Source organism: Sorex araneus, chromosome 3 (genome assembly GCF_027595985.1).
Source record: "Sorex araneus isolate mSorAra2 chromosome 3, mSorAra2.pri, whole genome shotgun sequence".
In the NCBI taxonomy this organism is placed as follows: domain Eukaryota; kingdom Metazoa; phylum Chordata; class Mammalia; order Eulipotyphla; family Soricidae; genus Sorex; species Sorex araneus.
Window position 1 is genome coordinate 172,285,200 of NC_073304.1, and position 14,258 is coordinate 172,299,457.

The 14,258-nt window shown below is 59.6% G+C and overlaps 1 protein-coding gene across 1 annotated transcript in view; it reads left to right on the plus strand.

The window, feature by feature from the left end:
- TECTA (tectorin alpha) overlaps positions 1-14,258 on the plus strand; it is a 58,588-nt gene that overhangs the window by 35,287 nt on the left and 9,043 nt on the right. The window contains exons 11-14 of the mRNA XM_055132181.1: positions 1,787-2,348; positions 8,222-8,421; positions 11,653-12,036; positions 13,743-14,029. Coding sequence (XP_054988156.1) covers positions 1,787-2,348; positions 8,222-8,421; positions 11,653-12,036; positions 13,743-14,029 — 1,433 coding nt within the window. The remainder of the gene's footprint in view (positions 1-1,786; positions 2,349-8,221; positions 8,422-11,652; positions 12,037-13,742; positions 14,030-14,258) is intronic.

The window sequence follows — 14,258 nt, forward strand, 5'->3', positions numbered from 1 at the left end:
ATTAATAATTCAGAGTGAGTGTGCACCCTACCCCGCAGGCTCCAGAACCTTCCATGCATCCCGCACCCAGTCTCCTTGCCAGAGACTGGAAGGCCATGCACTCTTCCCAGCTGGGCATGGGCTGAAAAGTGGGGCCCTGGCAAGGGTGGCCCCACCCCCCTCCACCAACTCACCCAAGAAGCTCATTACTTCCTCATTAATCCTGCGGTGAGATGGAATGCGTCTTTCCCCAGGCCCCTCTAGGAAAGATAGGTTTAAGGGCTGTAGCAATAATACAGCAGGGAGGGCATTTGCCTGGCATGCAGCCAACCGGGATTCGATTCCTGGCATCCCAGATGGTCCCCCGAGCACCACCAGGAGCAACTCCTGAGTGCAGAGCCAGGAATAAGCCCCAAGCATCCCCAGGGTGGTTCAAAAACAAACAAAAAAGAAAAGCCAGATTGAACTCTCGGCCCTGGCATCCGAATGTGGCCTGATCCGGAAATGGGGCTTTGCTGGGATGAGGTGATGCAGCATTCACCCAAGGGCGAGCAACCTTACGGGGGAGAGACATGGGGGGACAAAGCAGGAGGCAGCAGGCCTGGAAGGCAGCGGCCAAGCTGGGGTGAGGCTGCCCCAACCAAGGAGCCCCCCGGGTTGTCCACCAGCCACTTTTGGGATCCAGGAGAGGGGCCCGACGGGGGGGGGGGTGTCCTGTGCTCAGTGGTGGCGTGCATGGCAGTGAATTGAGCTCCCTTTGGCTCGGAGAGCGAGTCCCTGCCCTCCCAGCATGTGTCATCCCAGCAGCCCCAGGCAGGAGGGCGGCCCCCCGCAGGAGCAGGGGAGCACCTGAGAGAGAATCAGGGTGCTGGGGTCAGCTTGGATGAGGTCAGAAAGCGCGTGGCACCCGATAGGGCTGATGCCAAGGGAGAGGGAGCAGAGATCCCACAGGGAGGCCCGAGGAGGGGCTGCTAACAAGCTCTAACTTAGAAGAAGACCAAAAGCCCGAAAAAGCTTGAGAGGCAGCTAGGGGTGCCAGGATGAGGGGCGGGGGGATGCACTGAGTAACCAGGGCGGTGGTTACATGGCTAAGAAGTTGAAACCAGAGAGGAGCCAAGATGCCAGAAACATATGGGGAGAGAGGGGCTCAACTTGTGCCACACACACACACACACACACACACACACTCTCTCTCTCTCTCTCTCTCTCTCTCTGTCTCTCTCTTTGTCTCTCTGTCTGTCTCTCTCTGTCTCTCTCTCTGTGTCTCTCTCTCTGTCTCTCTCTCTGTCTCTCTCTGTCTCTCTCTGTCTCTGTCTCTGTCTCTCTCTGTCTCTCTCTCTGTCTCTCTGTCTCTCTCTCTCTCTCTCTCTCTCTCTCCCAGTCTGAGTCCGGGGCTGGCTCTGTAGGGGGCAGAGGGAGGGGCTGGGTCTGGAGGCCAAGCGGACGGTTGAGGAGGGGTGAAGAATGGAGGTATCCGGGAGAGTTCCTGGTCAGGAGGAAAACAAACCCCCGAGGAACGAATTCCTGGGTGCCCACCTCAAATACACCCCTGGCCGAGCTGGAAATAGAAACACAGAAGTTGGAGGTGGGGGTATTTTAGTCTAAGCCTTAATTGAATTCTTATTACCCTCTCATTACCTTGGAGAAAACAATTTGAACTCCCGGGGGAAATAGTGCCACGGAAACAGAAGGCTGGGAAACGAATAGGCACATTACCGTCCGGGGGATCTTCCCGAGAGCCTGCCAAGCTCCTCGTCAGGGCAGCTGACGGACACGGCTCTGATGCCGCCCCCGTCCCCTCCCGCAGGTCAACCACGAGCGCCTCTACCTGCCCCTGAAGCTGGGGCAGGGGAAGGTGAACATCTTCTCCTTCGGCTTCCACGTGGTGGTGGAGACCGACTTCGGCCTGAAGGTCGTGTACGACTGGCGGACCTTCCTGTCCATCACGGTACCGCGCAGCCTGCAGAATGCCACGCAGGGCCTCTGCGGCCGCTACAACGGTGACCCCGACGACGACCTGGAGCTGCCCCTGGGCCTGCCGGCGGCCAGCGTCAGCGAGTTCGGCCAGAGCTGGGTGCAGAGGGACACCTTCTGCCAGGTGGGCTGCGGGGACCACTGCCCGACCTGCACCAAGGTGGAGACGTTCTCCAAGGCCCAGCAGCTGTGCGGCCTCATCCCCAGCCCGCTGGCCGGCTTCACCAAGTGCCACAGCAAGGTCAACCCCGCCTTCTTCCATAAGAACTGCCTGCTGGACGCCTGCGTGGACGGCGGCGCCGTGCAGACCGCCTGCTCCTGGCTGCAGAACTACGCCAGCACATGCCAGACGCAGGGCATCGCCGTCACCGGCTGGAGGAACTACACGTCCTGCAGTAAGTCCCGCCCCGTTTTCCCGCCTGCCTCCTGCGCTCCGTTGCCTGGGGGCTGGGCTGGGATTGAGGGGTGCCAGGGGCTAGGGAGCGACCCTGCCAGAGCAGCTGCGTGCAAAGCCCCGGCTGCAGCCCTTGCTCGATCCCTCTCCCCAGCCCCTCTCCGGGTTTCACCAAAGGTGGCATGGGGGCGGCGGCCAGTGAAGGCAAGGGCAGAGAGCACCCTTAATTCCCCCAGGGATGTTGTCACCTGCAGTTTCCAAATTGCTGGGGTGGGTTCTGAGTACAACATGAGAAACAGCAGCCGGGGGGCAGCTGGGCTCCGTGAGGTCCAGTGAAAAGGGCTGCTGCAGGGAGGACTCGGTCGTCCCGGCAGGCGACCGGCTGTCTGCATCTGACCGGCTCCCGCGTCTCCCCCCGCGTGGGTGTGAGATGTGAGAGATGCAGTGGAATGCGGAGAGCGTTGGGTGAAGAATCGGAGCCCCTGCCCTGGCGCGAGGCTGGACCAGGGCTTGGAGGCAGCCCCTTTCCTCCCCGGTCCTCGGTTTCCCCCGAGAATGTTCTGTCTGCACCGTCTCTGCTCCAGAAGGCTCCGGCGAGGCGTCCGCAAGCCCCAGTCAGGCCCGGTGTGTGGAGGGCGGTTATTCCACTGGCCGACACGCTCGGCCAAGGCCAGTGCTAGTCTTTACCAGCCTTCGCTCTTGTTCTCAACCCAAAAACTCTGTTGGTCCCGGAGATTTGGGCCAGTGAGTCACTTAGCTGAGGTCAGCAGTCTGAGTGGCAAGGATAGGCTTTGAGCCCCACTCCGGCTGGGCCCACCTGGAGCATGTGGCAGTAGGAGGGGGAGGGAGGACGCGCGCCCGTGAGGTCGGGTCTGTCTGGCTCGGTCTGTTTCTCTGTCTCCAGCTCGTGAGTTGGAGCAGATCTCCTTCAGGCCTCGGGGCATTGGGGAAGGTTGCGCGTGGATACTGAACGTGTAGGACAGGCAATGAAGCATCCACGGGGGTCCCGAGAATAGATGCCCCTTTTATCCCAGGAGAGGGCGAGTTGGACAAACTGCTGGGAGCTGGTCTGATGCTCGGATACTTATTCCTGGGAGGTGGAAGGAGCCAGAGCCATCTTGCCCAGGCTCGTCCCGAACAAGGGGGCGGTGGTGATCGTGGGAGTGACGGTCCAGACTGCCTCTGGCACCAGCCGCAGTGCTACCAGTCGGGGTCTGGAAACCGGCTTCACAGGGACCCCTCCATGGGCCGAGGGGACGTGTCGTCCTCTAAACCCGACAGCCAGGCTCTGGCTGAGCGAGGGGAGGCGGCAGGCGGGAAGAGCCTGCTTTGGGGGCCGAGGGTGGCATGCCTGTCTCTCGGCTGTCTCGGGCATCACTCAGGGAAGCAGAGACCCAGTTAGCAGCCTCCCTGTCCTGACCCCAAGAGGAAGCTCCCCTCCACCCCACCCTGATGCTCAGGGGTGTGGCACTGATCCTGGCACTGCATTTTCTATTGTTGAAGCCGCATTCTGCTGTGGGCCTCGGGGGGTGGCACTGAGTCAGTGGATTTGAGGGTCTGGGGGGCTCCCAAACAGTGCCCTTCCCAACAGTTCTCAGCCAACCAGGGCCATGAGTTAATGCTCAGGTCGAAGGCCGTACCCCGTGCCTGGGCCAATCGTACTCATCCAAATGACCTGGTTGGCAGAGGCTGGGCGGGAGCGGCCCCTGGGCCCCCAGCACTTAAGAGCCCCCCACCCCCCAGTTCTTTAAAGTAGTCGAAGAAAACACAGGAATTCTTTTCTTTGTAATCTTGCAGTGGAGAAAGTGCTTATCTAAGCAAGTCACCTAAAACCTGATAAGTGTGACCGCTTAATTTTTTAAATATTTCTACATGGCAAAAACAGAAACCAAAACAAATAGTTTAAAGCTAACACTGTATCACTGTCCTCCCATTGTTCATCGATTTGTTCAAGTGGGCACCAGTAACGTCTCCATTGTAAGACTTATTGTTACTGTTTTTGGCATATCAAATATGCCATGGGTAGCTTGCCAGGCTCTGCCCTGTGGGCGGGATACTCTCAGTAGCTTGCCGGGCTCTTCGAGAGGGACGGAGGAATCGAACCCGGATTGGCTGTATGCAAGGCAAACGCCCTACCTGCTGAAATTAGATAAATAAAACCACCGTTAGGAACCGGGACCATAGTACAGCAGGTAGGGCCCTTGCCTTGCACACAGCCAAGCTGAGTTTGATCCCCGGCATCCCGTATGGTCCCTTAAACACCGCCAGACGTGATCCCTGAGCACAGAGTTCAGGAGTAGCCCCTGAGCACCATTGGGGTTTCCAACACCTCCCCCAGCCCCCACTACACACACATATTTGGTAAATAATTAAGATAAAATTTCAGGAGCTGGAGAGATAGTACAGCGTGTGAGATTGACTTTCACGCAGCCATCACAGATTGTATCCCCAGCATCCCTGAACACCGCTGGGCGTGATTTCTGATCTTAGAGCCAGGAGTGAGCCCCAAGTAAGGCCAGGAGTCGCCCCAGAATTAAAATATGTTTTTTTCAGGTATTAATAATAACAGTTGGCAAGGTGCTCTACCTGCTGTGCCCTTATTAGCACTACCTGCAAAACTGATCATCTTTTCATTTGTCCTGTTCTGTCTGTATGACCTTCGCCATAAGCTCCTTCTTCGTGTCCTTTGCACTTTTTTGCATGTGCTTGTTGGTGGTGCTCAGGGCTCGCTCCGGGCTCAGTGCTCAGGGATCACTGCTGGCAGTACTTGGGGGAACCATATCTGGTGCCAGGGATGGAGGTGGGATTGGCCACTAGCAAACAAGTGATTTCACGTCTCCTATAATATGTCTTTGGCTCACTTTTTTTTGGGGGGAACCACCCAACAGGGTGGTCAGGAGGCCGAGGGGTCCCACCCGTGACTCTGGGCCATGGTCCAGTGAAATGCTGTGCAGATGTGGTGCGTCCCAAGCCCTGCAGTGCTGGGGGTCCCCAGGGCACCCCGGGAGTGCTGGGCACCTCCAGGCTGCAGCCAGCAATGCTTAGGGGCCATTTGGTTCCGGGAATCCAACCGAGGGCTGGCACATGTGAGGCAGGCGCCCTAACCACTGTGCTCCCTCCTGACACCCTTCACTGCTCCTTGGCACACTGTTCCCCTGTTGCCATCTACAGGATGCTTGTCCCTTATGAAACAGAAGCTCTGTGCCACCTCAGGGCCTCTCACCTGGCCCCCTTGGCCCCCCTGACCCCACCCCACACTGTGCCCTGCCCCTCCCTATAGTTTTGGGTCTCTGGCCCTGGCTGTTCCTCGGAGAAGCAGTAACCCTACGGCACTGGTCCCGGGTGGTTTGCCAGAGCCCCTGCAGCTCAGCCGCTGTGATCAGTGGGACATAAACGTGGCCCATCCTGGGTGCTGAGACAGTCACTTCTCTCAGATATTTTGAGTACGTGCCCAGCTGTGGAATTTCTGGGTCAGATGCTGATACATCATCTTTTCTTTTTTTTTTAGAAAGTAGAAAAGTTTGGTTTTTTGGTTTACTTTTTGCTTTGTGGGTCATACCCGGCGATGCACAGGGGTTACTCCTGGCTCTGTACTCAGGAATAACTCCTGGCGGTGCTCGGGGGACCATATGGGATGCTGGGAATCGAACCTGGGTCGGCCGTGTGCAAGGCAAACGCCCTGCCTGCGGTGCTATCGCTCCAACCCCGAAAGTAGAAAAGTTTGTTGGAAAGTAGAGGAGAAGGAAGAGGAACTCCGGCATGGGGAGGGACTTCGTGACTAAGTTCTGATTCTTCGTCTTTGGAAGAGCCTCGGTTTTTTTCCCCACACAGCTCTGCTGCTTTACAGCCCCACGAGGCCAGGGGGCCAGTCTCCCCACATCTTTGCCATTTTTTCCTTATCAGTGGCCGATCTCAGTTGCTGGCCCTAGCGACGGCCCACTGCAGGGTGTGGGTGGTCTCCCCGTGCAGTGTCCGTGTGCGTTTCTCCAGGGATTTCTGACCTGGAGCATCTCTTCACATGCCTCTTGGCCTTCTCGCTCCCTTCCCTGGTGAAACGTCTACTCGGGTCCTTCGCCCGTTTTTGATTTGGGGTGCTTCTTTGTTCCTGAGTCTGAACAATCCTCTACTTCTCAGCCGTGATCGGTCTCTGGGGGTTCCGGGACTCAGTGTGGTGGTGAGCCGGCGCCGAGGGTCTGGGGGACGTGCCCCCTGCGGCCCTGGGAGTGGGGCAGTGGACACCGCCTTTTCCAGGGCTATTCAGTGCATTGATGGACAGTCCAGGTGACACATCCCTGACCCAGGAGCCACCCTGTCAGGAGTTTCTTCTGGAGATTCGCTTCCTCAGGAGGGCAAGGGTCTGGGTGCCAGCATGCCACATGTGGCACCAACAAACACACCAGCGCATGCTCTCGGGAGAGAAGGGAACTTTCTCTTTCTCCCATTTATCTTTCTCCCATTTACGTGGGCGGGGCAGGAGGTGGGGAGGGAATGGGATTCACAGGTCCACGCACTCACATAGGTGCTGCGTGCACAGAGAGAATCGCTAGAAAGTTCTACGGTTTGCTACCAGAGGCTGCCTTTCCGTTGCACGTTTATTTAGATGGCGTGTGCTTTCTGTCTCAGGTAGGTGTTTTAAATGAAAGTGTTTTCATTTAATGTACAAAACACTCAATTAAGTGTTTTCTTTTAGTATGGAGTATACGACAGTCACGGTGCCGTGAAGCTACACGCATCTTAAGATTCAGAGAACTATGCTCCCCAGAAGTCAGATTTTGCCTAGATCATCTGAAAAACAGACACCCCCACCCCCTCCCAATTATGCGGCAGGTGTTAGAGTAAAAGGCGCCATGTCGTGGCTGTCTTGCCTTTCCTGCAGATGGATGCCTTCCACAGCTTCGGCAGAACTCGTGAGCAAGCCTGCCTTTGGTGCTCAGCCAGCACCTAGATGCTGAGAGTGTCTTTTGGTTATTGTTTTGGGTCCCACCTGGCAATGCTTGAGGCTTGGGCTGGCTCTGTCTGTGATTACGGATTACTCCTGGTGGGCCCCGGGGGACCATCGAGGGTCCCAGGGTTGGGACCCCGGTCAGCCATGTGCAAGGCAAACGCCCTCCCCATTGCGCTCTCTCTCTGGTCCCTGCCAAGCACTTCCTGAAGCTCGGAAACGCCTTCCTCCCAGCAGGCCAGAGAGCCAGGCTGTGGGCGTGCGCCTCTCTGGTGGGGGCTGAGAGCCTTAGCCGCCCCCACCCCAGACTCGGGCCTGCGCACACGGGCAGTGACGGGCCCGCCCGGGGCACACGTGGTGCTGGCTGCTCTCCCAGTACCACAGAGGCCGGGCCTGCCCTCATCAGCCACTTAGAAAAGGCTTCTGTGTCAACCCCAGGTGAGGAGTCTGGGCTGGTCCTCCTCTTTGGGAGCCCTGGGCGCGACTGTGGGGATGAGGAAAGGTACAGACCGGTCAGCTCAGCAGGGGCCAGGCACGTGCCATGTGTGAGGACAATCCCATGCGACCCCTGGCCTCTCATAGAGCCCCAAATTTCCCTCTTCCAAGCATCCGCAGGAATGAATGACTTCTGAGCACAGAGCATGGAGTCAGCCCTGAGCACTGCTGGGCTGAGCAATATGAGTGAGATCTCAGGACAAGAACCAGTGTGGGGTTGGGCGGGGCGGGGGGGTCCCCAGAAAGCCAGCAGGGTCTCAGGCCGTGGGAAGTGGCTGGAGAGGCCCTTCCGCCACCGGACCCCCAAGTCCACGACAGTCGGAGGCCCCCAGATGCGGCCAGAGAGCTCCTGGGCCCTCGACTCCAGAGGTGCGTGGCGCCCGCCGACCCGGGCTCCGGCCGCGTGACTGGCCCTCCCTGGCCTGTGTCCCCTGCAGCGGTCACCTGCCCCGCCAACAGCCACTACGAGAGCTGCGTGAGCGTGTGCCAGCCGCGCTGCGCCGCCATCCGCCTCAAGAGCGAGTGTGCCCACTACTGCGTGGAGGGCTGCCAGTGCGACGCGGGCTACGTGCTCAACGGCCGGAGCTGCATCCTGCCGCACAACTGCGGCTGCTACGCCGACGGCAAGTACTACGAGGTAGGGAGCTGCCCTCCCCACCCCCTCCCCACCCACGCCAAGGCTCCCCCGTGGGGTGCTCCGCCTCCCACCCTCCACCCACTCCTCTGACCCTATCCCTTGCAAAGCCTCCCCTGGAACCCCCCCCCCCCCCGGCATGCTGGCGTGTGCCAGTCCCTTGCCACGGTGCAAGGGAGCCTGAGTGTGGCTGGCGCAGCTCAGGAGCTTCCCGTGGGTGAATGCCGGGTTTCGGGGCTGGCAGGAGCGTCCTTCCTGTCTGCTCCAGCGGCTGACTTCCGCGCCCTGTGTGCCAGGTGTCTCTGTGGCACGTCCCCAGGGAGCGTTCTAGGTGGCCTGTCGCCCCTGACCTACGCCCATGCCCCCCTGCTGGCCCCCTCTAGGGCTGGGGGCGGACACAGCTGCTGAAGACGCCACGGGGTGGGCTCGGAGCCCCTGTGGGAATCTTCCTGCACCAGCTGGATTGCTGGGTCTTTAGTGCCGTCTGCAGGGCCAGGCTGTGCCGGGAGGATGGAGCGTGCGCCCTGCCTTCAGGAGGAATTTAAGTTTAATTTAATTTAATTAATTTAATTTAATTTAACTCAAGACAAGGGGGTGGGGTGGGTGGGGAGTAGATGCGCTTCAGAGGGCAGGAGCACAGTTACCCCCCAAAAGTAACAGGGGGAAAATAACACCCCACAGCACTCATCCGTTTCCAAGGAGGAAGAGTAGCTGCTTTAAGAACACGGCATTGGAAGGTCAGAAAGGGACATGAGCTGGGACAGGAAAATGCAGACTGCTTCCCTTCGGGAGGCGGCACTGCCGGCCACAGTGGCTCCCGGCCTTCGCTCTGGAGACCCCGGGGAGAGGAAGCAGCAGGGCCCGAGAGTGTCTCCAGCAAATCCCTTGGTTTGTTTCATTCGAAAGAAGGAAAGTGAAAGGAAGCTTAACTTTTTCTATGACAAACAGAAGAGCAGAGTGTGGGCTTTGACGTTCTTTTAGAAATGCCTAATTTCTGGTCTATTTATTTATTTATTATTATTATTATTTTTTGCTTTTTGGGTCACACCCAGCCATGCACAGGGGTTCCTCCTGGCTCTGCACTCAGGAATTACTCCTGGAGGTGCTTGGGGGACCATATGGGATCCTGGGAATCAAACCCAGGTCAGCTGCGTGCAGGCCAAACGCCCTACCTGCTGTGCTATTGATCCAACCCCTGGGGCTTTTTTTTTTTTTCTTTTTGGGTCACACCTGGCGATGCACAGGTGTTACTCCTGGCTTTGCACTCAGGAATTACTCCTGGTGGTGTTCAGGGGACCATATGGGATGCTGGGAATCGAACCCCGATCAGCCATGTGCAAGGCAAATGCCCTACCCACTGTCTTATCACTCCAGCCCCCTGGGTTTTTTTTTTTTTAAGGAAGAAAATAATCATTCCTTTTTCTCATTAATCTGGGAGAAGGCGGAAGTGGACACAAATCTGAAAGGGCACAGGGGAGTGCCCCGGGGTCCCCGAGACATCGAGGGCCCTGCCAGCCCTGCGGCTGTGGGGGAGATCCTGTGCCCAGTGGGTGCCTCACAGAACCAGCTGCCTCTTCATTAGTGCCACTGTGCGTGTTGTCATTATTCTTCGGAGGAACATTCTGGAAACTCAGGAGCCAGGCCTGTTAGTGAAATGACACAGAGGAAAGTACCCGGAACGTGGGCCTGGTGTCCGGGCCCTCTCGGCAGCTGTTAGGAACGTCGTAAACACTTCATCCACGTCTCATCAGCGCGCCGGCGGGCTTGGATAACAGCGTCTCTCTGTTCTCTCCGGGAAGAGGCGACGCACCCCCCAACCCCCGCACCACAGTTCCAACCAGCGTGGGGGCTTGTTTCTAGAGAGTCTTGCCTCCAGGGCCGGAAACTGTCCCACCGCTGAGCCAGTTAAGGAGAGGGAGGCCGAGGGGCTGGGGGCTCCCCGGGCGAGTCCGGGGCCTTCTCTCTGTGCCACGCGAGGTCGGAGGCCTGCAGAAGGGCCGGGCTGCCCGCAAGGAGCCCTGGAGAAGGAAGCCGGCTGGTGAGGCTCCAGGCCCCTCCGTGGCGATGAGTCTGCCGAGAGGGGAGATGGGCCCAGAACCCGCTGCTTCCCGCTGAGGACAGCGAGAGAGCCCTGGGCGCATCTTCTGTGCGTGGGGGTCCAAGAAACTTGCCCTGGACAACCTCTGCTCTGGGCCAGCCTGTCGGCCTGAGCAGAGGACAGTGAACGGATAGGAGCGTGCCCTCTGTCCAGGTGACAGAATCAGGGTGCAGAAGGTTGCCACACTTGGGGACAGCTGTCAGTGACCTCTTGGGCCCGCGAAAGTGCCAGTCAGGAGCCGCGCCTGGACAGAACAGGGCCCTGCGTGGACGCTCTGCTTCGTAGGAGGCTTTCCTTTGGTGTTTTAGTGGGTCACCCCCGGCAGGGCTCAGGGGCTGCTCCTCAAGGTGCTGGGGACCACGGGGGCCAAGGACAGGGGCCGGGAGCAGCTATGGAACTCGGGCCCGCCCCTCGCCGGCGGGAAGCAGCTGCCTGGCTCTCGTGAGTGGCTCTGGTGCTTGCCGATGCCCGTGCCATGCTGGGGGTCGCACACGATTGATCCCGCCTCCCCTCCTCTCCCCAGCCGCCCCCAGGAGTCAGTCCCATCTTCAGTGATGCTCCTCGGGGGCCACGTGGGGGCCAGGCTTGGGACACCGCCAGGGTGCGTGGCCCAGAGCTTCCCTTTCATGAAAAGCTCCTGCTGGCTCACTTCAGGGCCCAGAAAGGGAGGTGCTACTCCCCCCCCACAGCCTTGGGGAGGGGGGTGGGTACGGGGTGCGATAGAGGAGCTGAGGGCCAGGGGTCATCATTCTTTTTCTTTTCTTTTCTTTTTGGGTCACACCCAGTGATGCACAGGGGTTCCCCCTGCCTCTGCACTCAGGAATCACTCCTGACAGTGCTCGAGGGGGGACTTATGGGATGCTGGGGGTCAAACCCGGGTGGGCCTCATGCAAGGCAGACTCCCTCCCCGCTGTGCTATGGCTCCTGCCCTGCGCCATCCATCGCCATGGTTCTTGAGTGGGTTCTGAGTTCATCCCTGAAGTCAGCCGAGCCTTTGCCCTCTTGACCTGGCCCACGCAGGCTGGCCGTGATTCGCTCCCGACCGCGGCGGCCACGGAGCCCCCCCGCAGCCTGGTGGCCCCTCCCCCACACACACCCGCCCCCTGCCCGCGCCTTCACGCCCGCCTCTCTTGCAGCCCAAGCAGCTGTTCTGGAACAGCGACTGCACGCGGCGCTGCCGCTGCTTCCGCCGCAACCTGATCCAGTGCGACCCGCGCCAGTGCAAGTCGGACGAGGCGTGCGCGCTGCGGCACGGGCTGCGCGGCTGCTTCGCCACGCGCTCCTCCTACTGCCTGGCGGCGGGCGGCGGCGTCTTCCGCACCTTCGACGGCGCCTTCCTGCGCTTCCCCGCCCACTGCGCCTTCGTGCTGTCCACCATCTGCCAGAAGCTGCCCGACGTCTCCTTCCAGCTCATCATCAACTTCGACAAGTGGTCCTCGCCCAACCTCACCGTCATCTCGCCCGTCTACTTCTACATCAACGAGGAGCAGATCCTCATCAGCGACCGCAACACCGTCAAGGTGCCGCCCCCGCCCCCGGGGGACCTGGGCACCTCCGCTGGCCCCGCGGGAGGCCCTGCCCGGAAGCCGCCGCGTCCCAGGCGGGTGACGTCAGGGGAGGGACAGGGAGCCAAGGCCGCTTTTACTCCAGATTAATTTCCCGGAGGCCTCGCGTTTGTTTTTATGAGCCTTTCAAATGATTCTCTGCTCTGCCCACCTGCCGACACACACACACACACACACACACACGCACGCACATGCACACACATCTCTGGGGTTCTTTCTAGAAGGCGAGAGAAGGCAAGCACAAACGCTCCCTAATTAAAATCGGAGAGTGTGCCCCACTGTCTGACTCCAGGGAGAGAGCCTGGGGGGAGTGTGGCCAGATTCTCTGACACCATCAGAATTTGCGGGGGCCACTCTTCCAACTGGACTGACTTTGGGGGACACCCACATGTGCTTCGGAGGCCCAGGGGCCCCTTCTGGTGACTCGCAGCTCACCAGGTCTGCAGTTCATTGTTAGGGCCCTGGGGTGGGTGAGGTCACCCAGGCCACACCCAGCAGTGCTTGGGGCCGCTAAGGCTGACCCCTGCACTGACTCTGGCCCTGAATGTACAGGAACAGGGACCACCAGCCCTGCAGCCGAGGCAGTTCTCTGGAACGCCTGCACCCCCTCCACCCGGGACGCTGACCTGGTCGGCTGGGGGCTGCCCGCCAGGCAGAGCGGGCCCCGTGGCTGTGATTACAGCTGGGGGCCCCGGCAGAGAGAGGAGGCCTGCACCCCAGCGTTGTTTGGAGCAGAGATGTTGCCCGTGCCTTTGTTTAGGGACCCTGCCAGTAGCTAAGTAGCGGGCACTGGGCGTAGGCCGGGCAGCACTTGGCGGCTTCCAGGGAGGAGTCTGGGTTTCCGTTACTTTTCTCCTCCATGAAAGCACAATATTTTTGCCAGTCAGCCCACAGAGATGCAGTGGTCTGGGTTGAGGACCGTGTCACTCAGAACAGGTGGATGAGAAATGACCCCCGCCCCACCCCCCGGCCCTGAGACCAACCTGGCCTGACTGCTGAATGGAATCATGCTTTTCAGAGGGGGGTCGGGGACTGCCATTTAAAAAAAAAAATTGGGGCTGGAGCAATAGCACAGCAGGTAGGGCGTTTGCCTTGCACACGGCCGACCCGGGTTCGATTCCCAGAATCCCATAGGGTCCCTTGAGCACCGCCAGGGGTAATTCCTGAGTGCAGAGCCAGGAGTAACCCCTGTGCATCGCTGGGTGTGACCCAAAAAGCAAAAAAAAAAAAAAAAGGTAACCTGGCGTGGGGGAGCCCAGTTCATTTTGTAAGGAGGGGAAAGTCTGTCCCGTGTCCTCCAGACTAAGAAACAAACACGGAAAATGTGACGCCCATGGGTGCCCTGGGGCCTCCCTTTGAATATCAGAAACAGAAAAACCCACCCGCGCATCTGTGATCCCCAGGTTCATCTGACCCATTAGACTCCTCAGCGGGGGCCAGTTGTGTCCACCCGTCCAGCCCCTCGTGATGGAGCCTTCTCTCACCATCCCTCTGCCCACCTGCTCTGCCCTTGGCAGTCAGATGCAGGGGTGCCTGGCTGGGCGCATTTTCAGGGGTCCCTGTGGGCTCCCCGCCACCAGGGCGGGCCACGGGAGGCCACGTCCCCTCCCCCACCCCCACCGCTCTAGTCCGTTGGCGAGCGACTGTCCCTGCCCCGCCAGGTGAACGGCACCCAGGTGAACGTCCCGTTTGTCACGGGCCTGGCCACCCGCATCTACAGCAGCGAGGGCTTCCTGGTGATCGACACCAGCCCCGACATCCAGATCTACTACAACGGCTACAACGTCATCAAGATCAGCATCAGCGAGCGGCTGCAGAACAAGGTGTGCGGCCTCTGCGGCAACTTCAACGGGGACCTGACCGATGACTACGTGACCCTGCGCGGGAAGCCGGTGGTGAGCAGCGTGGGGCTGGCGCAGAGCTGGAAGACCAACGGCATGCAGAAGAGGTGAGTTCTCACCACAGAAGGCGAGGCCAGGCATGGCGTTAAGTTTCCTATCTGCAGGCGGCAGAGCGAGGGCCACAGAGAGAGCTCAGTGGTTGGAGCTCACACCTCTAGCACTGCGAGGCCCCAGGTTCCACTCCCAGAGCTGCTTCACTCGTGCAAACAAGGCTGCTGCACCCCACACCCCACCCGCACAAGCATTGCCAGCCTCCCCCCCCCCGCCCCGCACCAC